We start from the raw sequence: 24,966 nt of genomic DNA, 5'->3' as shown, positions 1-24,966 counted from the left end.
TATAGCACTGTTATTTCATACATCAGTGCGTTGTAATAAACAAAAGCGTTGCCCTGGAGGGGCTTCAGTTTAATCGACGTTTCTTCCAGTCACGTTCTGTTTGAAGATGGTGAGAAGCTGCAGGAACTCCCTCTAGGACAATAGGCTTACAAGGGCACCCTGTCAATTTTATGAAAGCCCACACATCAGTTTGTCCATGTGAGGCCAAATGATGAGTTCTCCTCCCAGTAAAAAGACTTGGAAGGCTACAGTATGGCTCATCATTTACCTGTTCCTTTGCAAGCTAAGATTCACGGGTTGATTTCAAGCTCACAAATGGCTGAAAGTGAAACATTCCCTTTGACAGAAGTCAAATCACCAGCCCACATTTGACCTGAGCTCCCAAACTGACCACGTTCACAGTTCACAAATTCTTGAGATTATTCCCCCCCAAAAAATTTAAGCTTTTTCACTAATGTCCACACAGAGCAGGGTACTGCTGGAGATTAGGTGCAGCATATGATTCCCGTTGGGAATGTTGGGGTGCCAGGAGCAGTGCTGGCAAGTGCCATCTGTCCTTAGCACAGCATGGAGACAAGGCCCAGAGGGATGTTATCTAGGGTTATAAATTGTGGTAGGGGTGGGCCATGTGTCCCAGGGAAAGAGCCACACCGTTTGACACACCCTGTGATTTAGGGCAGGACATGTCTCTATAATATTGGAGCAAAAGACTTGATCACCTTTTGTTAAGTGTTTTTACCGCCTTAGACCACAGGCATTACAGAAATATGAAGGATTCATTCTATAATTAACATATGCACTGTCCTATAAAAGCACTGCACACCACTAAAAGCCTAAAGAGTGCACCTGGACAATTATTTTTACATCACTGCAGTCTTTAAAATTTTATCTTGTTTAATTTCCAGTGAAAGCCCTCCTCCCATACCCATTCTCTATTTAATTTTAGTTGTGGTGTAAGTGCTATTTCTAAGATGCAATAGGTTTGAAAGTTAAGCGGCTCCCTACCATACAACAGCATAATTCATGCAAAAAAATAAACCCAACAAAATTATAAATTCTAAATGACCCAGTTGGAAATTACAGTTCAAAACAGAATACAGGACACTCACTCAGGTCTCTGCAGACCCCTGCATTGGAGCCACAGCAAATACGCACGTAATTTGTGCAACACCACAAACAGCAGCTGGCAACACAAATCTCAGACAGCGAAGTCCCTAAACTCCCAATTTTCTTCCATGATGAAGCTGCAGCCAGCTCCCGCAGAGAGAGTTTAGACTGAAATGCAAAAAACTGTAGCAAGAGAAATAACGAAAACTGTATCAAATTATAAAGTGGTAGGGCCCTTGTTCTTCAAGGCTCTTTGGGGGCTTTCCCAAATTACTCACACGGCTGCTGGTCTGAAAGAGAGAGGTTGTTTTTTTTAACTGTTCACCTGCCTCCAAGCCCTCTCTAAACGCACATGCAGGCCAGCTCCATGGTTGTCTAAGTTGTGCTACATCCAAAATCTGCTATCAGTATCGTTCAAGAAAGTCGGGGAAAACATGGATTTTTATTCAAACCTCTCCACAGTATTTATATTAATATTCAGTTTGTGCACACTCAAAGTACTACTGAAAGTGAGAGTTGAAAATGTCTCAAGAGTTTTTCTGTGCAGCTCTCCAACAATGTAAACACAGGTATGTGTAAGGGATCACATACTGAAACTGAATCCTCAAATAACAGCAGCAACAGCAAATGCTTGTCCTGGAACACCATTATGGAACTTCAAGTCCCCTTTGTAGCTCCTTTTAAGCGTCTGAAATTGGGCACCAGAAATCATGGCTCCAGAAATCACCATTTACACATTCACTATGTCTGTGCCTTTTATGTATACATTTAGTATAATCTCTAGCAACACACAGATATATTATATATATTAACTAACAACTCATTTTTGAAGAGCAGGAATAAGATGAAAATTTGATAGAAATGCCTTCTCCCTATGCATCCCATTTTCTCAAGAGTCCATATCTCCATTCTTACTCTACTACGGTTGGATTCAAATAGTTTAAACACAGCTTCTAGTGATGCCGCATCATGTGCTAAGTGTTACACTGAGCAGCCAGAAGCAAAGATGTAAAGAGGAGGAGGAGAAGGAGGAGTGCCACTTGGCTAGAAAAGGAGCCAGGAATCAAATGCCAGCCAGGGAAACAAATTGACTTCTGCTGAAGAGGGCTTTTTTTATTAAAAGATTAAAAAAGCAGATTGTCTGGCTGAAAAATGAACAGGTGGTGACTACACTTAAATTCTGTTTTGAAGCACAGCCCAGGTTCAAGAATGAATAGAAACCATTGCTGAACTGTAATCAGCATCATCATCAGTTATACCCACCAGAACAACAGCTCACTGTGAGTCTTCACCTTACAGTTACACCAAGACACTGTGATGGGAGGAAGTCTGTTGCAGCAGACAGATGTCTATAAGGAAAATCACAGACAATGACAGGTTGTGGCCCAATACTAAATTTCACCAAGCTGGTCTCTATGAATTCAAATCGGCCTTACAGAATATATCTCTTTCCAAAAGAGATATATTATATTATATATATAATATTATATATTATATATAATATATATTATATATAGTATAATATATTATATAATATATTATATAATTATATATTATATAATAATTATATATAATTATATATAATAATTATATAGTATACATGATATATATTATATATAATATCTCTTTCCAAAACTGTTTATAAAGAGCGAGTGATGAAGGATCAGTGTTTTTCTTTGAAGAGGACAATGCTATGGATCTGTGGTCAGATTAGCAGTGGGGGAATTTGTATGTCAAAGTGGTGATCCGAACGTCCAAGAGTGAGATTGAAGTGTCCTGTCAAAATCCCCCACTTCAAAACTAAGATTCCATGCAAACTGGACTGGATAGAGGAGATTTTTGTCTTAAAACACCAGTCTGATCGGGTGTGAAATAAGATGCCCAATGCCTTAGCCAATGCTCACATTACTCAGGATCTCAGGAGACATATACAGGTTGAAAAAGGGAAGGCTATGCATGACAGACCCGCAGGCACCGAGTCTCTCTAACCACCAAGGGTCACTGTTGATTCACTCAGCTGTGAAAACAGTGAAAAGAGTACTATTCATTATAATAACAAGAAACTGTCTTGTCTGAGAAGGCTCTCTAATCCCTAAGATGCCTGTCAAGGCTTGATGATACTCTTCTAGGATACTTCCCATGGCAATAGCACTCCTGACTCCAGCCCACAACCACTGAGACAGGATGCAGGCTGGTCGCAGCTGCCCCTCAATTACAAATTTCTCCTCAACCACTCACATCTCACTCCAGAACAAAGTGTGCTAGCAAGTTCCTCAACTTACACATGCCCATGGACACCAACAGCAACTTGGATATCTGACCTCTCGTTCCCAAGGGCTATATTAGCTGTTAGCAAATCTCAACCTGGAATCTCTAAACTTTCATCTTTCTTTACATAGGTTAACAAGGGGTCACAAGGACCCTCCTCTCTGTTGCCACAAATAAGGACAATTCCCTATCTCTTTTCTTGGGAATAGCCTTCTTGTGGGTTTCTGACTTTTTTCCCTTCTTTTAGGATAGTTCTCAAAGCTCTGTCCACGGGGCTAATATCGGCTGATTTCACTACTCAGCCTTACATTATCTTCTTTCTTGTTCAAAGAATTGCTATCATGTCATCATCTTATTTAACAAAGAAGGAGAAGATGATTTTAAGCACCAATTTACTGCATCTCAGGCCCTCTATCTTCAAATGGCAGAGGGAGAAAAAGGACTTCAGTGTTAACAAGACAATGTGCTAACGCACGTATCAGAGTGCTGCATTACCTCAGAAGGCAGCAGCACATCTTACATACATGTACCATTTCAGCTCTTTTTTCTTTTTAAAAAGGAACAGCGTGCAGCCAGAAACCACCCAAACGTGACTAATTTACATGCTTTGGAATAATCCAGCTGCTATACTGCAGCTTCACACCTGCAATTGCATGCTGCAGTCTGCACAGGCTCTGCAAACGTTCGTTAGGCTTTAGGACATCTCACACCTACGAAGAGTCAAGCTGCAGTGAGCTCGCACCAGGCAGGGGAACTGGGCAGGGTGCTCTGCAACAGCAGCTCCACGTTGAGCCACACCTGGGTGTTGACACTGCAAAGGTGGGAGAAGCATATGGGAGTACTCTGAGCTCTCCTTGCTGTCACTAAGACAGAGAAAGCAGCACAGGAACCAGGGAAACGAGTCAAGCACCAGCAATGGAAAGAGGCAGGTGAACGAAGACACGAGCATTTTCAAAAGCTTGTACAGGGCAGCAACGATTAGGGGAAAGGCAAACTAGAATTTAAGAATAATGGAGGGAGGAGGAAACTGCAAGTGGCTGGGCAAAGGCAGGGAAACCAATAAGAAAACACTGTATTTGATGGGGTCAGGAGAGAAACTCTAGGTTGCTAAGGGATCATGGGCACATGGACTGAAGCAGAACTATAGGGAAGGGGCCTGACACTGGCTGTAGGGCTACACCGGGAAAAGACAAGTTTGGAACTAGAAAAATCTAGAAGAAGAGGTAAAAGAAGTCGCTCTTGGGAAAACAGGCACATGCATAAATCCTGCGCTCCTCTGAGTATCCACCTCCTGACCAGGGTGAATGCTTCCTGAGTCCTACTGCTCCTCTGCTGTCAACAAACTCGTGTGCAACCTGCTGGCAAAGCATCTCAAAAAGAGCACTCAGCTATATAAAGACGAAGAAATGTCAGAATTTATGTCTCATACTTTTGCTGATGTGAAGTCACTCATAATGGCCTCCATCTCCACCAGAGGACAAGTGACTTTTTCAGCTGCAGATAAAGGCAGGCAGCAGCAGCCTTTAGGAAACCTGCTGCAGGAACTGGTGTCAGTGCATATGCAGCCACCTGGGATTGTCAATCCATCAGGAAGACTGGCTGGATGATATTCAAAGCCCAATACTCAGACGACAGCAGGTAACCAAGCCTCTTTTGCTGTAAATCTTCAGAAGGAATATGAAGGCAGCAAACTCTCTTTAACTCTTCAAATTACATTACACATTAATTAATTACATTAAATAGTCCCTGCACATTTTAGCTGTAACTTACATCTTACATTTGCATCTCGGTCAAATTACGGGACAACTCACTTATGGGTCAGGCACAAAACTCCTTACCCAGCATCGGCATGATAGCACCTTCACTTGAGATCATCTCTTACAAAAAGGTGCGGCACGTTAACACCGGGGCTTAGCACACAGCAAGTTCCTACCCTCCACACGGTCATGTGCTTGCTTAATGCCAAGAGCCTCTACGGCCAGTAATGGGACTGCTCATGAGAGGAAACCAGAGCCGCAAGTATGGACCATATTGAAGCTTAGCTGAGGGAAAAAAAGGATGAGTCCTAGGGAGCCGGGGCCAAGCAATTGCATGATAAAACAAATACAGAAGCATAGTCTTGGAGATCAGACATTCAGACTCATGTCTGCAGCGTGAGTATTGAAACTTCCCTTTCCAGAGAGAGACAGCTGGCTATGACCTTGTGTCCAGAAATGGAGCCAGGAGCTGTGACTCACAGGGCCTTCCCTCCGAACTCCTGCCGTGGCATCTGATCTGCATGGCATGCACACCTGCAAAACTCCTTGTCTGGGATTCGGAACTGCTCAGTAACAAAACAGTGCTTGAAAAGGAGCTCTGAGCCTGAGGGTTCAGCATATAGACAATAAACTTCCCTTCAGAAAATGACAAAATAAAAAGTAAGAAAAGAGCAAAGGCTTAATTAATTTGTATGCATTTATTAATGGCAGACTATCAGCACCATGCCAAGACCCTCCCTTCCATTTAACAGTAGAAGAAAGGCAGAGTATTTCTGACCTGCTGACAAGGTTGTAGCTGACCTCAAGCATAAAGGATCTAAGTAAAGGAAGGGAAAATATTACTGTGGTTGTTACCACAAAGACTTTAAAGGCCGTAGTCAGCAGCACAGCAATACTCTGAAATGTATGCTACTGTGGGACTGTCACCATAAAAGTTTCAGCTGTAAATATTGTCTCTGCAGTAGCAGAAACTGAAGATGTTTTCTGTTCATCATCAAATTGAATTTAAAAAAATATAAATATCAACCAGTCAGGCTATATATATATACACACAAACATAAATCTTTCATCAATTGGGAATGATTCCAGCTTTTGACGCTGTGTCTTGAACTAACATAAACCTTCTCTCTCTCTGAGTTACCCCAAAGCTCTAACAGATTGCGTGGTGCTTGTATTAGCACCCACCTGGAATGAGCAGAAGGGGAAGGTGGTGAGGGAAACACAGCAAGGAGCACAGCAAGCTCACAGTGGTTTAGGTAATAAAATAGAAAGCAACTGAGGCCATTTGACTCTCTCGCCAACTGCTGCCACTCAGCTTTGGCACAAGACTGAATTAAATTCTGCCTTCGCAGTCATACATACACACCTCATCATCTTCACTGTGAATGGTTCACACGTGCATGAGGACAAGTTTGAGCCCAAAGTCATACAGAATGGTCGTGCTAGCCACATGAAGAAAAATGCCACGATGCTGAAACCTACATTTGAAAAACACATCAGCCGCCCAGACTTCACTGCCACCATCAGTCCAGTCCCCTGCTGCCACTATCAGCTGCTCTGTAACTGGCTGCAGCCTGCCACGAGTTGGTTCTCAAAACATCTGAAAACAGCAGATCAATGAAGACACAGAGCGCGCAGCCTCTGCACCAACATTCACCAGCTGAAGCTAGGAAATGCACGCCAATCATTTTGCACAACAGAAAGAGCCACCTTAACAAAGCTTTCTCACAGCACCCATGTCTCTCGCTGTCGAAATCAACACTGACAGTCTGAATGCCCTTTATAGAGCTACAGAGACATCAGCCTCTGACAGTATTGGATTCTGCCAAGGTTATCTCTTCAGCATAGTTTCTATTTCGTAGCACATCTACACTAGAAATGCAAGTACCTAGCAATATTATCAGTTGTTCCGGTGGACACTACCTTGGTGCTGTCTATGGAGGGAGGGAAGGAAGGGAAGAAGTCCCAGAAATGACATTCTCTTTAAGGCTCTGCAGCAATCAGGCAATCTTCCTGATAAAAGCCAACAAAATGTGCATCTTCTTGGAAAAATGAAGGCTCAAGTCCCCACCTTCCAGTGCAGACTACTTAAAAAATTATGCCCCAGCATTTATTTATTTATTTGTCATAATAAGAGAGTTCTGAACAGAAATGCATGGAAGAGTTCTGCCAAACTTTGAGGTCAAAAAAGCATTCTAAGGTTCCAAGAGGAAAAAAAAAACAAAAAAAAACACAAAAAACAGAACACGTACCAGACTCCAGCCATGCACCCTTCCCTGCTTCTGTGTGATTTGGTATAAAAAATTTGGCGGTGTTTAGAGGCAGTAGCTCACCAACTTAAACACAGAAAACTGCTGGTTGTCCACAAACACAGAGCACAAACAGCATCTCTTTGCTGTTCTGTTCTAGCATGTCTGTATCTTGTCCTTCCTCCTGTAAGATGTTTGTCCAGGGTAAATCAAACTCCAGGCTCCATTCAGCTCATGGACCTTCCACAAGAACATCAGCAAAGGCTTACACATAACATGAGCCATCTTACCGAGTGGATCATGCCTCCTTTAGGACCACAATACTACTACTTATATCCTTAACGCATCTCCAGGTGATTTAGGTGAAGAAATTAGGAAGAGCTTCTTACTGAAATCTCTGTGAGAAACAATACTGACCACTCATTCATTCATTCAGGGCTCTATGACACAGACACGTGCTTTTTCTAAATAAAAATAAGATCGCCAAATCTGTTCATGAAGGCCTTGTATCAGCCGTTGGGAACTGATAACTAAGCCATTTGAAGCTAAAACACACCTGAACAAGGGAAATTTGAGAGTAAAATCTGCTGCCTGCTAAGCACAAGCCCCTGTTTCCCCAGCAGAGTGTTTAGTGTTACTTGAGGCGATGCCTGTGCACACCAAGGTCGGCAAATGTCTCTGCTTACTGAGTGCCTGTCAGAAGAACTTACTGCTGGTTATCTCCTGGGCCAAATTCTGATTCGGAGAGCTACAAAGCAAAAGTGAGCAGTCAATATCCCAGAAGATCTGTGAATAAGAGAGACGATTAGAAGTCCAGATAGACCTGGGGGAGCAATGTAAATGTATTACAAGCACCAAGATTTATATTAATGCCTGGAGCTGACAAGGTGCCTCTTCTTATTTAATTGCCCACTCATGACTAAGTTAAGTGAGTCCACTTGGGACCATAACATAAAGATGAGTGGCTCTGCCTAGCCTCGACACTGAATGCAATACAACACTAATATAAAGAGCATATCTCCCAAGCACAGATCACTATATTATCAAGCATTCGCTGACAGCTAAAATAATTCAATTTAGGGCGGAAATACACCGTGCAGTGCACAGATGGACTGGTCTCTGCACACTAATCTGGCAATGATCTTGCTAGGAAATTTGCTACTGAAACCTCATCCTCTCCTCTCTCAATAAATGCAATCTTGTGCTACTTACATTTGTTTAAAATGCTGCTGTAGAGATTCCTCCACAGCTTAAAGCTACAGTCACAATAACTCCTATGATTCTCTCCATCTGCTCTCAGTTACTTGTTTTAATGCTGAGGTTCCTTCTGGATTCTTACCACACTTATGTTCTATCACACACTGACCTCCCAGCTCTACAACACCAAAATCAGTCTGTATCATTCACCTGCAAAGCTTTTCAGGAACAAATTTTATCTTCTCCTCTCCCCTGGCAGCACCTATAGGTATGAACATCTGTTAAAAATCCTCATGGTCTCATCCTGGCATCAGAGGTCTCAACAGGTAGAAAGGCAAAAAGTAACCACAAACAGCAACTTGTGAGCAGTTGGGCACATATATACATATATGTATATAATGTACTCCATTGCCATGTTTTCCCCGTTCTCTTGTGTTCTTCATATCCATTTATTGCCTCTGCCTTGACTGCAAGTTCTTTAGGGCAAGGACTCCTGGATAATAAGCCTTTGTGTAATACATTATTGATGTCCATGTGGGCTTCTAGGCACAACTGTGATACAAATCCTAAATGACAGTGGTAAGACAACTACTGGCATGAACTTAAAAGCCAAGCTGAGCCCTTTAGAAAAGTCTGGCCTCAGTGATAAATTTAGGTTTTTAAATAACCCATAGTCCCAGAGCATTCGAGTGACTCATCTACACCAATTAATTTATTCTTACAACACCTAGGCTAGACAGGGAAATTTAAGCTCCCTCAGTAAATGACTTTAGGATACGGAAGGATGTGCAAAGAGAGGGACTGAATGCAAGATCTGCAGCCTTTGATATTAACCACAAGATTGCGTTTTCTGCCTTTGGGAACTACAGCCTGACTCCTGATCTCAAGTCACCCAACGTCATGCTTAACATGCTCTCCTGATAATTAAGAAGTAGCATGAGCAAGCTGCCTCCAAAAAGCAACATCTTTTCTTACACTTAGGAAACAAGGTCAAAGAAAGTTGGAATAAGCAGGTGTTACCCTGTGCAATCCAAAAGGGATAATGCATTTAAAATGTGTGTTAACTTCAATCATAAATGGTTAGGTGTGAGCAAGAACTTCAGATACAAAGTATACATGGAAAACAGAGAGGGAGGAAGGAAAGATCACATCTGAAATATTTATTTTCATCTTTAAACTACATTAGCTCTCTTCCTGACACAGCAAAAAAAAAAGGAAATTAATCTCTTAATTTATCCTCACAGCACAGTATTAAATAGAAAAGTTTTAGCTCTGCTTTACAGATGAAAAATTGACATATATTGACTTAACTAAACATAAAAGAGTGAAACATCCAGCAAATCAAACAGCCCATCTGGCCGAGTACTTCTTGAAGCTATGTAACAAGATGAAAAAGCAAATAACCGCTGAAACAACACATTGGGGAAATGCCTAGCTTGGAACATCCAGCGGCTCTGCACAAAGGATGGGCAGCCTTGACCCTCAGCCCTTTGCTTATGACTTAGAGCTGGGTCCAGTTGCCACTTTCCATAGACCTGACCCAAGCCTACTATTGTTAGAGTCTTATTTCTGTAAGGAGTATAATGGTATTTCCTTTCTATCTTGCCCATCTAGATGCTAAATTCTTCACCATCACTTACTATGTGTTCGTAGGGAGCACAGTGCAATGAGATCCCAACCGGGAATGAGGCCATCAAGCCATGTCATGGCAAGCATGACAATGCCTTCAAGTCAAAGTGACAGAAGTTCTTACAACTGTGTAGGTGCATAACTACAGTTCACAGTATATTTGCACAGTCCAGGTGTTTACCCAAACATCTTAGGGTTAATTATAAGCACTGCATTAAGACAGCCTCACCTGCATTCCCATTAAGACCATGTACAAGTGCTATGAAACGTTACGGCACTTTTCAAGAAGAGCATTTGCAGAGAGCAAGCACGGATAATATGCAAGACGTCATAATCAGGCATCTTGTAGCTGTTCCTAGATATCTGTGCCTCTCATAATAAGAGTCAGCAATTGCACTTAACTTGCTGAACACTATTTAGCAATATACTTGTAACAGAATTTTCCTAAATGAGTCTCAAGAAACACAATGAAGTCACTTATTATAAGAAGACTCTTCAAAGAGCAGAGTTAGAAACTAGGAATCATGAGTATTTACTCAAAAAATTGGAATTCTACATGACTGTGTAACAGACAACAACAACTGCCTGGTATATTTATACATGATCATGTTGGGTTTATGTGATGGGCTTTTGCTAGTGAGGATGTCTGTACAAAGCTGCTAGAAGCATCCCTGGCTCCAAGGTGGACCCGCCTCTGGCCAGGGCTGAGCCAATCTACACCTCTGGGAATAATGTATTTTAAAAGAGGACAAAGAAATCTGCACTATGTAGGACCTGCAGCGTAGAAAGGGGAGGTGGGGGCCTGGCCCCTGGTCTCTCATGTGGGCAGCTGCCTGCACTGGGTCACCACCACTCGACTGGTGGCTGCCACGTCAGCACAGGTTGGAGTGCTCTGAGGCATCCTGCTCTCAGGGCACCCACTGAATGGAGCTCATCCCATCAGGGCCACCAGGGTTCATCAGGTCCGGCGCAGCTGCAGTGGACAGAGGAGGGAGATCTGAAAGAAACAACCTTGCAGACACTAAGGAAGTGAAGGAGTGGGAGGAGGTGTGCTGGAGCTGGGATTCCCCTGCAGCCCGTGGTGAGACAACAGGCGGCCTCCCTGCAGTCCATGGAGATTAATGGTGAAGCAAAGATTCACTGGCAGCCCATGAGGGACCCCACACCAGAGCAGGTGGCTGTGCCTGAAGAAGGCCATGACTCTGAGGGAAGCCCACACTGCAGTAGTCTGTTGGTGAAGGAGGTGGGAGGTGAAGGACTGCACTCCACGGGAGGGACCCACGCTGCAGCAGTTCAGGAAGGGCTGCAGCCTGTGGGAAGGACTCATGTCAGAGAAGTTAAGGGAGGACTCTCTCCCATGGGAAGGGACCCCACACTGGAGCAGATGAAGAGTGTGAGGAGTCCTCTCCCTGAAGAAGAAAGAGCAGCAGAAACAACAGGTGATGAACTGACCACAATTCCCATTCCTCATCCCCCTGCACTGCTCAGGGGAGGAGGTAGAGCTTGGAAGAAGGGAGGGGTTGGGGAAAGGTGTTTCTAAGATCTGGCTCTGAATGTGACCAGTAATGAATTAAATTGATTTTTTCCCCAAGTCGAGTCCGTTTTGCTCATGCCCACGACTGGTGAGCGATCCCTCCTTGTCCTTGTCTCGACCCATCAGCCTTTTGTTATATTTTCTCCTGCCCGTCCCACTGACATGGGGGAGAAGTGAGGGAGCTGCTGTGCGGTGCTTAGTCACCACTGGGCAAAACCATGACAATGCTACAGTGTAACACTGTTGCCAGCACAGAATATATACACTTACAAGAGAAACGGTCACAAAAAAATATTACAAGGGTCAGGAATCCTCTCCAGAGGATCAGACTAGCCAGAGAAACTTCCACAGGTTACCCAAGAGATGCTTGCACCACATGGGAGAGGACTGCAGGCATGCTCACCTAGTGAAGACTCGTGTCCTAGTGAAGACCTGAGATGCACACAGCTAGACAGTCTTACGATAGTACCACCTTTTGCAGGGCACACTAATCCACGCAAGATTATCCACACCAATACTGTGATGTGACCTCCAAAACCTGCACTACCTTCAGCTAGCACCGGCTTAGGTTTGTGATACAGTTCTGAATGCAGAACTCATGGTTTGGCCTTAATGAAATTGCACATTAATTCTGTCCTTTCCTTGAACGCAATGAACACCGCTGAAAAGGAAAAAGAACTCAAACGTAAAACAGAGCTCTCCTTTACTGGCAAAATCCACGTGAAAAATGAACTTTGGGACAGAAGAGAGCCTCCTCTCTTCCAGGGAGCCTCAGCTGGTACCACAAGGCTAAAATGACTTCAGTCCAGAAACAACATGAACTATAAGAAACAACAGATTTATTAATTTATGGTTTGGGGGATTTTTTTTTTAGTATTTAGGCACTAAAGGCATTGAAATGGTTAACCTTGTGTGAAAGAGACTCCTCCTGGAAAGCTCCAGAATGTTTGGCTATACAGAAATAATACCCCAAGATTTTTAAAATTTTTTTTTTTTTTTTTTTAAGTATAGTCTAGTGGGGCTGAAAACTGCCCTTGTAGAGGAGAGCCTCTTTGAAGAGGCTTCAGACTCTTAACTCTACCATGATCCTGAGGAAGTGAATAAATTGGTGGACTTAAGTGGGGGGTTCATTTTCATTTATTTCTCAAACAGATATCATTCCTGCCTCCTCCCAGCTTACACACATCGCATTTAAGACTCCAATAGTGCAGGAACGAAGCCCAATAGAATAGGAAAGAGAAAAAAAGATATGCAACAGAAGTGAAAAACAGCATTTAAAGCAAAGCCTAAACGAACTCAGTTAATGTGACTTCATCAAGTGCCTCAAAAACAAAGGGCTGCAGCTTAGCAGAGAAAGCAAAACCTTGAATCATTCAAATGAAATCCTCATTTGAGCAAATTTCACTGTGGTTTTGTCAACGACATCAACAGTCAGGATCAGCTTCCCTATGTGCTGAAATACACTGACCTTTTTGGGACGCTCTTCATTGTAAGGATTCCAGCTAGCACTGTGAAAATCTAAATTCTCTCCCTGTGCATCACAATAATACAGTGGTAGCAACAGCAACAACACAAAAACACAGCATTTCAAAAAATCCACAACTCATCAGAACAAGCATTTCTACTGAAATTTTAGTATTTAATAAAATCAAAACAATATTCACAATATTAAAAAAAATAAATACAGGATACAAGTCATTCCACCCCACAATGTTTCCAGAAGAGGTTTTTTTGCTCACTTTTCATTTTCAAATGACTTTCCCCTATTTTAAATTCTATACTATTTTCCTGCATATTACGTTTACCTTTCAGATGTCAGAATTTAAATGAAGTATTTCAGTTGCAAAATTTGAAACAAAAAACCACAGACTAAGTCAAATATCTTTCTATACACACGTGAGGCTATGGAGTTTTCCTTCATGGAGTCATTTTTAGGTTTTGCTCCAAGTCAGCAGGAAGCAGAATCCTTAACAAATTTCCGAATTCCAGAGGTAACCAGCCTTCCACTCTCCACATGGCTATTTCCACATCCATTTACATCAAGTGATTTTAAACAAGGATCAAGAGAAAAGAAAGGTGGGCCAGTTTCTAAGGAGAAATTCCAGAAATCCAAAATTCAAAAGGTGATTTTTTTTTTTAAACTAATAGTATAACTGAACTCGTACAGACAACACTACAAAGACACTTCCTACTGAAGAGTAGCATCCAAGGCTCAGAAGACAGAGTGTGCAGTTTCCTTGGGTTGATCAGCCTGTGAAAGCTCCAAGGAAAAATGCAACATTTAACAAAATAAACAAAGCCGGCAAATGTGAAATGAGAATGCATCATACTAAGAAAGAAAAATCTATTTATTTCTTTAAAAAGCCAAGTTAATCAACTAAATTTAAAGTTTTGTGTTAAATTGCAATTGGTCTGTCCCAGAGATGACTGTTTGCATCAGCTGTCAAGTAATTAGGACTCAGCTAGTAATGAGCATCCCAGCAGCCACCAGTTTGTCCAGATACACATTGTGTAAACGCCTGTCGGAAAACACCACACCTCCGCAGTCACTGCTCCCGTTCAGAAGTGGATTAGAGCCACCCAAATTCACAAGTTGTCTTAGTAGGCAGTGTAAGATAGCAATCGTGTTGGCAGTCAGCAGAGCTAGCTCTAGAGCCAGTCCAAAGGAAACATCCCTGGAACATATACAAACATGGGTGTTGAGTACTTTAGCTCTGTTCTACAAATCCACATCTATGAAGCTGCTCTATTTTATTTTTTACACATGCATGCATAAATATATATATGTATTTAGACAAATTCCTAAGGGTACAGAAAAGGCACTGTGGGAATCATTGAACATGATACCGTGAAAGCTGGAATTCACTGTGCTTATCACTGTGTTTATGCGATTCATAAACAGCGCAGTACAAACTCATTAATCACTTTTTCAGCCACTTCTCCTCACTAACCCTTAGTACATGGGACTAATCACTGTTTCTCAGTATATGAGCTTTAGTCGTAGAAAATACATATTTATACAAATTACTAATTAATCCCTTCACGACATCTACTGTACCTGAAACATCTGGCATTCTTCTCTCTTAATCAACACAGTTCCCACTGGCTTGGTGTTTTAAACACTGTTATTTTAAATAACTCCAATTGTCAACACTAAATCATGTTTTATGCCTTTAGATGGCTGCAAATATAATTACTAGAGACATCCGTCAATTGCTAACCCCTGAACATGCCTACGGAGACACAGAGGCTCAGAGAGGACATGCATTCCTCTGCTCCTTGCCATCTCTGCATACTTATTTACTGGTCTGCAGGACCAGAAAAGGGCACAGAAGACTGCTTAAAAGCCATCACGAGATACGAAGTCATCTGTTTTATACAACTCTTCAGTGGAGAGCATGCATACAGCCTAAGAAAGAGGAGTCTTCTCCTTCCTATTCCTTGTCAGGAAATAAATCCCTGATAAAGGGATCACATGCTATAAGAAAGGCTGTTTTATTTTATTCTCTATTACCAGAGATTAAGGACTAAGGGAAGAAGGATGAACTTGCTTTTTTCCCCCCCAAGAAAAGGTTCCCTATAGGTCTGGGAACTGCTATCATTGTTCACGAGATAATCTAGTGTATATCTTTTTATAAGTTTCCAGCCCAGTGTTTCTAGCAGGGTCCCAGCCCCTGAACTGGGTTAACCTACAGTTTTTTCCAATTCAGTTGCCAGAAAAGCAACCAGACTTAAGAAATGCTGAGGAACAGTCTGGTATCCAAAGGGCTTTGAAAAAAGTGCTACACATGTCAAATTGGACTGGGGCTTTCAGGGCTACAGTGGGGACTCAATCCCAAGATACATCAGGGCATAAGCAATCCAGGAGGTTCCTGGAATGCATTGACGATAACTGCCTTCTCCAAGTGATGGAGGAAAGAACTCAGAGAGGTGCTTTGCTGAAACTTGTTCTCACCAACAAGGAGGGGCTGGTGGGGAATGTGAAGCTCAAGGGCAGCCTTGGCTGCAGTGATCATGAAATGGTGGAGTTCAAGATCCTTAGGGCAGCAAGGAGGGCGCACAGCAAGCTCACTACCCTGGATTTCAGGAGAGCAGACTTCGGCCTCTTCAGGGATCTGGTTAGTAGAGTACCTTGGGAGAAAGCCCTGGAGGAAAGAGGGGCCCAAGAAAGCTGGTTAATATTCTAGGATCACCTCCTCTAAGCTCAGGAGTGGTGCACCCCAAGAAAAATGAAGTCAGGCAAAAACACCAGGAGGCCTGCATGGATGAACAAGTAGCTCCTGGACCAACTCAAACACAAAAAGGAAGCCTACAGAAGGTGGAAGCAAGGACAAGTAACCTGGGAGGAATACAGAGAAGTTGTACAAGCAACCAGGGATCAAGTTAAGAAAGTTAAAACCCCGATGGAAATAAATCTGGCCAGGGACATCAAGGGCAACAAGAAAAGCTTCTATAGGTATGCCAGTGATAAAAGGAGGACCAGGGAAAATGTGAGCCCTCTTTAGAAAGAAACAAGAGACCTGATTACCCCAGATATGGAGAAGGTTGAAGTACTCAATGACTTCTTTGCCTCAGTCTTCACTGGTGAGTGCTCTTGCTGCACCATCCAAGTCACAGAAGGCAAAGGCAGGGACTGGGAGAATGGAGAACTGCCCACTGTAGGAGAAGATCAAGTTCGAGACCATCTAAGGAACTTGAAGGTGCACAGTTCATAGGACCTGATGAGATGCATCAGGTGGCCTTTTACCACGGGCTTACAGCATTGGTGGATAAGGGAAGAGCAACCAACAATGACACCAAGCTATGTGGTGTGGTCAACACACTGGAGGGAAGGGATGCCATCCAGAGGGACCTTGACAGGCTGGACAGGTGGGCCCGTACGAAACTCATGAAGTTCCACAAGGCCAAGTGCAAGGACCTTCACATGGGTCGAGGCAATCCCAAGCACAAGTACAGACTGGGCAAAGAATGGATTGAGAGCAGCCGTGAGGAGACGGCCTTGGGGATGTTGGTTGATGAGAAGCTCAACATGAGCCAGCAATGATTGCTTGTAGCCCAGAAAGCCAACCGTATCCTGGGCTGCATCAAAAGCAGTGTGGTCAGCAGGTCAAGGGAGGGGATTCCGTCCCTCTAGTCTGCTCTCGTGAGACACCAGCTGCAGTGCTGCATTCAGCTCTGGGGCCTCCAACATAAGAAGGACACGGAGTCGCTGGAGCAGGTCCAGAGGAGGGCCACGAAAACGATCCGAGGGCTGGAGCAGCTCACCTATGAAGACAAGCTGAGAGGGTTGGGGCTGTTCAGACTGGAGAAGAGAAGGCTACAGGCAGACCTTCTAGAAGTCTTCCAGTACCTGAAGGGGGCCTACAAGAAAGCTGGAGAGGGACTTTTTACAAGGACATGTAGTGATAAGACAAGAGGAAATGGCTTTAAACTGAAAAAGGGGAGATTTAGATTAGATCTAAGGAAGAAATTCTTCACTCTGAAGATGGTGAGACACTGGAACAGGTTGCCCAGAGAAGTTGTGGATGCCTCATCCTTACAAGTGTTCAAGGCCAGGTTGGATGAGGCTTCGAGCAACCTGGTCTAGTGGAAGGTGTCCCTACCCATGGCAGAGGGGTTGGAACTAGACGGTCTTTAAGATCCCTTCCAACTAAAACCATTCTATGATGCTACTCTGGCATATGAGTGGCAGCTCACCAAGGAACTAGAAAAGTAGGTATGGCAACAGGAGGACAATGGGAGAGAAGGCAGGGCTGAGGGCTCCCAGGTGTAAAAGCAGGTCAAATGCTAGGATAAAAGGTAGACACTGTCCCAGAGTAGAGTGGTAAGAGGTATATGACATTGGCGCTGTGCCCACAGGTGATGTGTAACAGTCAGACTCCTGCATTTGCATGAGCACTCGCAGGGTGTTAGGCAGCCGTAATATCCAGAGTCTGTACGAGAAAAAGGAGCTCTCTCTACCCCTTGCTTTCCTAGACAAAAAGTTCTCCCATGTAGTATAAAGCTGCAATGCTTTTTAAAGCTCCCTCTGCAGGGACCCTGGTGTTGGCCTTTCCATTACACACAACAAAAAGTCTTTTCTCACCTCTGACACCGAAATGAGTCCTATTTCTGAAACAGCTGTCTTGCACCATTTGTCACTTAAGAGAAAGCCCTGAATAAATGGAGAGTACGTTGACCTGTGGCCAAGAAAAATGTTGCTAAGACACACAGCTTAATTGCATCTGTCAAAAATGTATTCGTGCTCACTACACCTGATGAATCATCACTGCACACTTTCTGACGGCCAGACTGAACTCTTTAAGGACAACAGAAGTCTTGGAACTCAGCCACCCAGAAATCTTCAAATAAAAGTCTATAAATAATAAGAAATGTATTATGTGGGTCTTCACTCAGGTATCTTGGACAAATTCCTTGTCATGGCACTAAAACCATTGTGCTTACAGCCTTCCTGAAGTTTCACAGAAGTGTCTTATCACTTCCTCTCCTCTTCCCAGTCTTCAAACTTGTACTGTATCATCCAAAATAGCTACCACAGCCCCCCTCCTGAACTACATTTCAGCTGGACAGGCAAATTTTTCTGGCTTATATTTATTTAGTTTCCGGTTCAGTTAATACTTGCAGTATGCAATCAGTGTTTTCACCTGCAGGATAAGGAACACACAACATAACATCTTAGAAATAAGCTACATTTCAGTGACTTCATGATAAACTTCCTTGTGGAAAAAAAAGCCAACTTAACGTTCAAAATATGGCAATTCTATGAATCTTGTAACGGTGTTGCACTGGAGTTTTGCAAAGCTAGAGCTCAGAATAAGGAAAACCACCCACGTGTTTTTCAGCTGCTTTGACTAAATGTTTCAGTCAGAATTAGAGATATACTCATCACAGCAGAACTCCAGATTACTCCTCTAAGCATGATTTGGTTTTCCAGGTACAGGTTTGTAAGCAGGATGTCACAAAGCATACCAGAATACACTGAAGTAGCAGGGACTTCTGTTAAGATGAAATTTAAATTTCTTTCTGTTCTTTCATCATTTTTTTTTTCCTCTCTTCAATCTCATCAAGGTTTTCCTATAGTCTTTCAGAGTCTATATCAATATGTAGACTTGGGCTATACAACCCCCAAATCCCTTTACTACTGTTTCCCCCAGCATCCCACCTAAGCTTAAAGGCAGGTTCTGGCTACAAGCATCCAAGGGTTTATGTGAAATGCAATTACATTTCCACGAAGGTGAAGGAGTCTTATGTTCCACTTGAAATACTTTACAATGGGCAGCAATTATTCAATTCTTTTCAACCACATCTTGGTCAAGCTACACTTTAATACCGATCTGACTGCTTTCAAGTATCCTGCCTCTGCAACAAGCCATTTCATACAGCATGTCGATAGGGTTTACATGCTAAGTAAGGCTCTAACCTGTATTTTAAAAGTGCCCTTATACTCTTGAATGAGGAAAAATTTCTCTCCTTAAGAATCAACAATCAGTTATGCTGTTCTATTGATGAAAAAAAATCTCTTTGAGGAAGAAGTGAATTTACAGCCATAGCTCCTTCTCTTTCACAACAACATAAGACACTTTATTTCTTCTGGAGATCTCTTCTGGATCTCTCCCTGACTGACATGTTCCTAAAACTCATATTCCACCTACAGCAGGTAAGATTTTGCTCTATCAGTTGTAATAACTGTGATTGCATGTATGGAAAGACCTCCAGCATTGATGTCAAAACCCCGATCAAGGAATTCTGCTTTGGTTTATTGCATATGACTAGGGAAAGTCATTTGACTCTTCTGTACACCAGTCTCTGTAAAATGGGAGATATTGATGTTTACCTCCTCATAAGTCGAAAGCTTGTTAAGTATTTAAAAATTGCTGGATGGCAGATGCTAAGTATTTTCAGCAGGATTTCACACCAGCAAGATTTTAATTACTGCAGTTCTCATTTGCCAGATTCCCTGATGAACTGATAGGCAGGCTCTCAGTTATTCACAGCTGAATACCCAAAATGTCAACTAGGGTTGAGACAGTGCTGTACACAACTTCAACCCTGAAGTGTGCTACACGATTTGGTTTTTTGCAGACAAAGACAGCAGATCATCTCTGCTTCTCTGTGCAAGAGAGAGGAGACTGACCCCATATGAGATTGATCACCATGAGGTACTCAACCAAATTATACATGCTCATAGCAATGCCTTGAGCTAAGCTACTTACGTGGCTCTTACAGCTAACACTAACCTTTGCAAAACCAGAATACTTTAGGTGCGTCAGTCAAGGAGATAGAGGCTCATCGTACTGAGAGTTTAACTACAGTACACAAAGACACACTTTCATTTCACTAATCCTGCAGTGGTGTCCTACCAAACTAAACAAAAATCCAGTGTACTGGACAAGCTGGTAAAAACCCCCTTAATGCTACTGCAACTTCCCAGGCTTCTCTGACTTCACTACCAAGTTATCTAGATGCAGTCTCTGCATGGACCTTGTTTGGAAAACTCAACTGCTCCTCAAACTTCTCTTCAAAGTGATCCTCAAGCTTTAAATTTAGTTAAGCAGCTTCACTTCTGACTTACTCTCAGCTGAAGCTATTTAGTTTAACATGTACTTCATTCTTCGTGTGACAGTGACACAGGAACCTTTCACTTGAGCTCAAGGTCTGGTTGTGGTAGAATGGAATTTTGTGTGACTTAAAATGAAGAGCCAGCAACTGAGCTGCAGGACCTCCTCCAAGTCAAAATATACCTGTGTCACACAGAGTACCAACTCAGCTCCCAAGTTCTGGTCTTTGCAGCAGTGCCTTCCTCTCACGAGCATGCAGGCAGGCTGGTGTAAGCTGTCTCATGCACTATAATACATTGATCCCTGCCTCAGACTTTTTGCCATCACAGGAGACGTGATGTAAGCACCTAAGTCATCACTGTCTGGCACTTTTGATTTTATTACAAAATGCCTTGGATCAAAGAAGCCATCAAATTGTCTAATAAAGATTCTGAGCCGCACAGTATAAACCATGAAAACGGTCACTTTATGAGTGCAACGATTATCTCCAGGCTAGGCTGCTCCATCCTCAGGACCTTGTTTCCCAGGCATTGTATAAATTTGGGTTTCTGTCTTTTGCCCTACAGCTTCCCTGAAGCTGGCCCAGGTGACACCAGAGCAGCGAACCTCATCATGTGCTATTTGCTCACATGAGTGAAAATCCTCCTTGCCAAGGCAACAGCTACCAAAACCTTTCACAGATGCTGCTTGTGCAGGATTACTAAAACACTTCCTGAACAATACCCTTAATGAGGAATTGTGAGACTTAATTAAAGCGTAAAATAATTAAAAGGCAATAAAGAGCAATAAGAAGTTTCTGATCATTTTCCCCTACATTTAAAACGTAAGATAAGGGGGAGGTGATTGCTCAATCTCCCTGGTTTTCAAATAGCTTCTAGAAAATGAAAGAATGAAGAAAATATTAGACAAAAATGCATCATAAAGGTTTCAACAAAGCAATCAAATTATGGACTGATATAATAGAGATACAAAGGCACATGTTTCTCATGCAAATAACAATCCCCATCTCACTTATCTCAGAATAGAAATGAAACACAGTAAGTACTGGGATACAAATGCATAAACACCCTGGCCATTGGTTTCAAAAAAATCCCTCGTTCCCTTGACACTCATTTTGATGACCTGGGCTCATGGCATTTCTAAAACATAATTATTTCAAAAGAAATGAGTACCTGGAGCAGGAAACATTCTCTAACCTTGAAGAAACACCATGAGAGCAATTCAGTTTGAGCTGATTTTCTTTCCTCCTTTTTGGGAGGAGAAGAGAGAAAGGATTGAACAATACTTTCTATTAACTTTTATAGCAATAACTCAGCACTACACTTCTACTGTTCCAACGAACAAGTCATTGAAAAACAAATCCTTTCAAGTTTCATTACATTAAAAGGGAATTTTGATGAAAATAATATCGTTTTCTTTAAATCTTGAAAAACAGGAGGAGTTTTGTTTTGTTTTGTGGGTGGTTTTGGAGTGGAGTTTTGTTTCGTTTTATTTTGTTGGGGTTTTTTTTAAGTTTGGTTTTGAGTTTGTTGTGGCAGGAGTTCTTTTGTCTGGGTTTGTGCAGTTTGCATTTTTTTTTCTTTTAAACACAGCTTGGCCTACTACTTAAGCTCTGAGAGACTGGAAAAAGCAATTGATTTGTAGGAACAAGTGTATACCAGACCTTTCCAGCCACCTAGTGCAGGCTGCTTCGCTCTATATTCCACCCTTGCTCCCAGAGTGCACATGGCAGAGCACACAACGGTACTTACAGACAAAGCGAGCACATGAGAGGAGGGAAGAGGTCATCCTAATTGCCTCAAATAATATATGTTCACGAAGCCAAAGAGTGCAGCAACAGGAATGTTTTATCCTTATGTGCCAGCCAAGCAGGCAACTCCTTGTCCATCTTCTCCTTCCATAGAGCAAAGGGAGCCAATATGCCTGTACTAAGGATACAGCTCTCCTGGCAGTGATGATCTGCATCATCCCTGGGTAGTATTAGCCAGGTTTACACTCGCACCTCTTTGTGGAGTGGGGCAGGCCAAACACAAGTCTGGTAGAAGAGAAAAATCACAAGACAGGCTTGCTAGCTATTAAAACAAAGGACAAAAGAATTTTGCTAAAATAATGAGAAAATAAAAGCCTGAATTGTGGTGTGTTTGCATTTTCCTGTGATTTACTCAGACTGCAAACTCTTCGAAGTATCTCTCTTCTTAACTTCACAGGGTCAAGCACCAACTGGTACAGAACATGATTTGTTCAATACAACACTATCTCTAACACAAATAATAAGACACTCTAAGTATGAACCTGTGACAGGCAGAGCTAAAGATGAAAAAAGAAATAAGAAGTTTATTAAGTTTATGAGATTTCTTATTTTTCTCAAACTCATACTGACTACTTTTAATAGAAGTATCAAAGAAATAAAAGCAGGCAAAACAGGCACTTGTAAAAGAGTGTTCCCAGTGAACAAGCGCCTGGATTTTTAACTGAAAGAAACCAGAGAAAGGAAGCCTTCCTGGGAATAAGCTGCATAACACCTCTACAGACCCCTTTACTCCTCATCATTCCTGACATCCTTTCACCACGCTCCTTTTCAGTCCTGCTAACTTCCACCCAAGAAAACATTGGTCAAAAACTAAACCCAAGCTGACTGAGATGCTGCCATAGCCTTTTAATTCTTCTTTGGCTTCTCCTCCTGGAGGGAACATGTCCATCGAGATCATCATGTCTCCGGAGACCGGAGTTAACACGCATACAGCGGCTGACACACCAGGCCCCAGACTAGTTTGGACCTTGGAAAAGATGCTGTTAAGAATAATTGTTCAGAAAGCCAAAACCCACAGAACAACACTTTCAGAGGCTGCCATCTCTTGGATTTAAACTGATTCCTATCACCATGTCTCAGAAAGACTCCATGGCAAAATTTGTCACAGATACTTGTTATTTGAGGCCCAGGACATCATTTTTACAGAAGCTAAAAAGAGCTTGAATTGGTCTTAAAGTCAGCTTTAAAATAGGGATTGAGTGACAACTAGTGGAGATTTTCATAAGTGCATCAACGTGGATTTCTCTGCACTATGTAACCTGCATCAATACCCTATCTCATTGAAATAAACCAGATGCACTCCGGTTATGTAGAAAAGCTTTCCAGAAAAAATGTGTATGTGTACATGAAGACATGGGAAACGTGCATGTGCTCACATGACTCCAAGCTGTTTCTTGCCAACCTGGCAAAGCTGCTCAGATATATAGACTTACACAAACCAAGTAACTAGAAACAGAAGCAGCCAGCCCCGTGGGAATACAAAAGTGTAACCAGCCCACCATCCACTCCCTAATAATGAGTAGGTGGGAGTGAAGATAGAATAAGTCAGAAGTTAGAAGGTAGCATGACCTTCCTCCTGGTGCAACCCTTTCCTTATACTGTTCCAGCTGACTATTAGAAGGTTATGGCTCCTCAGCTAGAGGCTGGGATTGAACTATTCTGTTTAGTAGCCCATGAATCTCTCCTCCATGAATTTCTCTAGTCTATGTAAGTTTTTAGCCTCAACAACATGCTGTAGCAATGAGTTCCACAGCTCTGTTCTGCACTGCAGGAAAATATATTTTCATTTACTCAAAAACTACTACTTATTTCATTAGGTGGTTTCTAATGCCTGATGTATGAGAAGGTGAACAATCATTCCCTAATTTATCTTCTCTCGTTTCTTCATGATTTCATTAGCCTTCTCCTGCGACCTCTCATTTACCTCTTTTCCGGGCTGACGAGTCTAGAAATTGATGAATTCATGCACAGTAGAAAAAAAAAGAATCTTTCATTTTATTTGCTTCTTTAATCATCTCTGAGCATGGAGCTAATGCTTCCAAAGACTTATTAGGAGCAACTTTCCCAAAGCAGCACTAGTTGAGGTATGACTCATCATCACTACCCTTGAGTACTTTGTGAGGTTTTTGGTAGGGAGGGGAAGAAGGTTATTTTCTTTTTACATGAAATACTCCACATCCCCTGATGATGCATTTTAACCATCATTTCACCACCTGGTCACTCAGCATTGAGAGAACCTCTGTAACACTTCAAACTGCTTTTAAATCTGGCTGCCTTGACCATTTTTAGAACACCATCATGTTTTATTAGTATCGGGCCCTAGTACAGTACTACGGCTCTAACATAGCCATCAAAATATTAGGAAAATAATTCTCCCCCAGAAATGGCTAGAATCAAACAAGGACAAGAAATTGCAACAGTGCCTTTAAGAAAGTTTTTGGAATTTAACCTGCTCAGGTTTCCTGTCCAAAGATGCTGTGGTCATGGTGCATGGACACTGAGAAAGCAGTGGCTGATGTTACTATAACTTCTGAATTTAGTAAAAGGAAAAAAAAAGTGAAAGATAGGAGAAAAAGGGCTAACTATACATCTGTTTCAAGAATCCTCAATTAACATTATTCATTGCTTGTCATAGGGAGCTGTATTTTTAAGGTGCTTTAAATCACAACTGAAAGGATACATAGAAAGTGGTAGATCTGTCAACTTTTATTATCAGTCTCCTCTTGAACATAAGTGCCCTGTCTTTAAAAAAAAAGAGTACACAACTAAGTTTCTGCTTCTTCTGATTGCAGAAGAAAGCCTTGCAATACTAACCCTAAAAGTTCATAAAGCAGAAGATAAATTAAAAATGAAACCC

General features: G+C 42.2%; 1 protein-coding gene across 1 annotated transcript in view; it reads right to left on the bottom strand.

Annotated features, from left to right (window-relative positions):
* The window catches only part of TSPAN4 (tetraspanin 4), a 409,182-nt gene that overhangs the window by 348,873 nt on the left and 35,343 nt on the right, over positions 1–24,966 (bottom strand). The window contains exon 3 of the mRNA XM_086613432.1: positions 4,664–4,733. Coding sequence (XP_086469558.1) covers positions 4,664–4,733 — 70 coding nt within the window. The remainder of the gene's footprint in view (positions 1–4,663; positions 4,734–24,966) is intronic.

The sequence above is a fragment of the Tauraco erythrolophus genome, chromosome 6 (assembly GCF_009769465.1).
Source record: "Tauraco erythrolophus isolate bTauEry1 chromosome 6, bTauEry1.pri, whole genome shotgun sequence".
NCBI lineage: Eukaryota > Metazoa > Chordata > Aves > Musophagiformes > Musophagidae > Tauraco > Tauraco erythrolophus.
The sequence above is the reverse complement of the archived record's forward strand: the minus strand, read 5'-3'. Positions and strand labels throughout refer to the sequence as shown.